Source organism: Chenopodium album, chromosome 18 (assembly GCF_948465745.1).
Source record: "Chenopodium album chromosome 18, dcCheAlbu1.1, whole genome shotgun sequence".
Classification (NCBI taxonomy): Eukaryota; Viridiplantae; Streptophyta; class Magnoliopsida; order Caryophyllales; family Amaranthaceae; genus Chenopodium; species Chenopodium album.
This window is the reverse complement of record NC_137851.1, coordinates 46,630,250-46,632,018: the sequence shown is the minus strand read 5'-3', so window position 1 is coordinate 46,632,018 and position 1,769 is coordinate 46,630,250. Positions and strand designations below refer to the sequence as shown.

At 39.8% G+C, this 1,769-nt stretch overlaps 1 protein-coding gene across 1 annotated transcript; it reads left to right on the top strand.

The window, feature by feature from the left end:
- Nucleotides 1-743: 743 nt before the first annotated feature.
- Nucleotides 744-1,391, top strand: LOC145592240 (uncharacterized). Its single transcript, XM_081648694.1, has one exon. It carries the CDS (start codon nucleotides 744-746, stop codon nucleotides 1,389-1,391), a length of 648 nt encoding a protein of 215 aa, XP_081504820.1.
- The last annotated feature ends 378 nt before the right edge of the window (nucleotides 1,392-1,769 follow it).

Here is a 1,769-nt window from a genome sequence, read left to right as displayed (position 1 = left end):
CTTCATAAGAAATAGAGGAATGAAAAATTTATTTCTAATTGTTTAGAGTGGAATGAAATAAATTTGGTGTTTGATAATGTAAAGTGGATGTAAGAGTGAGAAAGTGATTAAAGAGAGTCTTTAACTAGTAGAGTTTTTTGGTTAGGTGCAGCAGACTCCCCCAAAGTTCCATATGTGTCCTCTTTAGTCCGCACGTGTGGGATCGACCTCATGTTTATAATGAAAACCTTAGTCTTTGTAAATGTAGTTGTAGATAAGTTGTCTTGTGTAGGCTTTGATGGTTTTTGTGGATCAGATGTTGTAGGGCTTAGCGAGGGTTTAGTAGTTTTTTGGTTCTCCCCGGTCTCGGTTGTGCCCATTTCAATTTCGTCCCATGTTATCTTTTGTAAAGTTGTAGTTCCTGGCCAAGAAATAAGATATGTAGTTTTTGTGTACGGATCGCCTCATGTTTCTTTGCGCTCTTCTATTTAGAATGAACTATTGGAAATTCTGCAATACACCCCAGATGTAGTATTATTAGGGGATTTTAATCAAGTAGAATATATAGATGATAAAATAAGAGAGGCTACTTCTATACCTAGACGACTTGACTTCTTAGAATGGAAAATAGCCTCTGGTTTGGTGGATATTCCTTTTTCGGGTTCCCCCTTTACTTGGACTAATGGCCAATTAAGGAATCCCACTTTTGAGCGCATTGATAAAGAATATGCTCTAGATCGTGGATAGATTCTCACCCTGATGCTATGATAGTTCACCAACCAATTCTGTTTTCGGATCATGCTGCGATCATCTTAAAAGAAGCAGTTTCTCAACATGCAAATAAACGCCCTTACTGTATTGAAAATTGGTGCCTAGATGTCAGGGAGGTGACTTTGATGATTGACTCTACTTGGCGCAATTTCTTTTCGGGGTCGCAAATGTATGCTTTATCTCGCAAGTTAGTCAATCTTAGACATCTTCTGCTTCGTTGGTGTGTGGAGCATAAAAAGACTTGGGGTATAAATTGGAAAGACTTGCAAGATTCAGTTGCTTTTCAGGCTCTATCAATAGGTTTTATAACTGAAGGATCTCGTTTTCTCTACACTCGTGATGAGAAGATCTCTCAGGCTCACACTTTGTTCTTATACTGGAAACAAAGGTCTAAAGTGCGATGGGATACCTTTGGTGAAACTAACTCTCGACTTCTCTTTTCTTCGGTTCAAGAGCAGCGTTGTAGGAACAAAATTTTTAGTTTAAAGGACAATCAAGGAAATTGGGTTTCTGATCCTTTGGGAATTGAGAATATGGTGGTCACTCATTTTTCGGATCTTTATAAATACCAGGGATCTCTGACTCCCTCCATTCCTGGATTCTGGGATGATCTGAATATTCCCTCGCTATCGCAAATTTAGCAGCAGCAGCTTATGATTCCTTTTTCGGCGGAAGAGATTAAAGAGGCTCTTTTCCATATTGGGGATGACAAATCCCCCGGGCCGGATGGTTACTCTACCGCTTTCTTTAAGTCTCACTGGACGATAGTGGGCTGCCAAGTAACTTCTTCAATCCTGTATTTCTTTGCTCATGGATATTTGTTTAAAGATTGGAACCGCACTTTTTTGGTTCTTTTACCAAAGGTGGAGCATCCGGATAATCCTTCCTAGTTCCGTCCGATTGGTCTGTGAAATGTGTTGTATAAGTGTATCGCTAAATGCATGACGTTTCGTCTGCGAAAATATCTACCGTTGCTGATTTCGGAGTCTCAATCTGCCTTTGTTCCAGGACGTCTGATG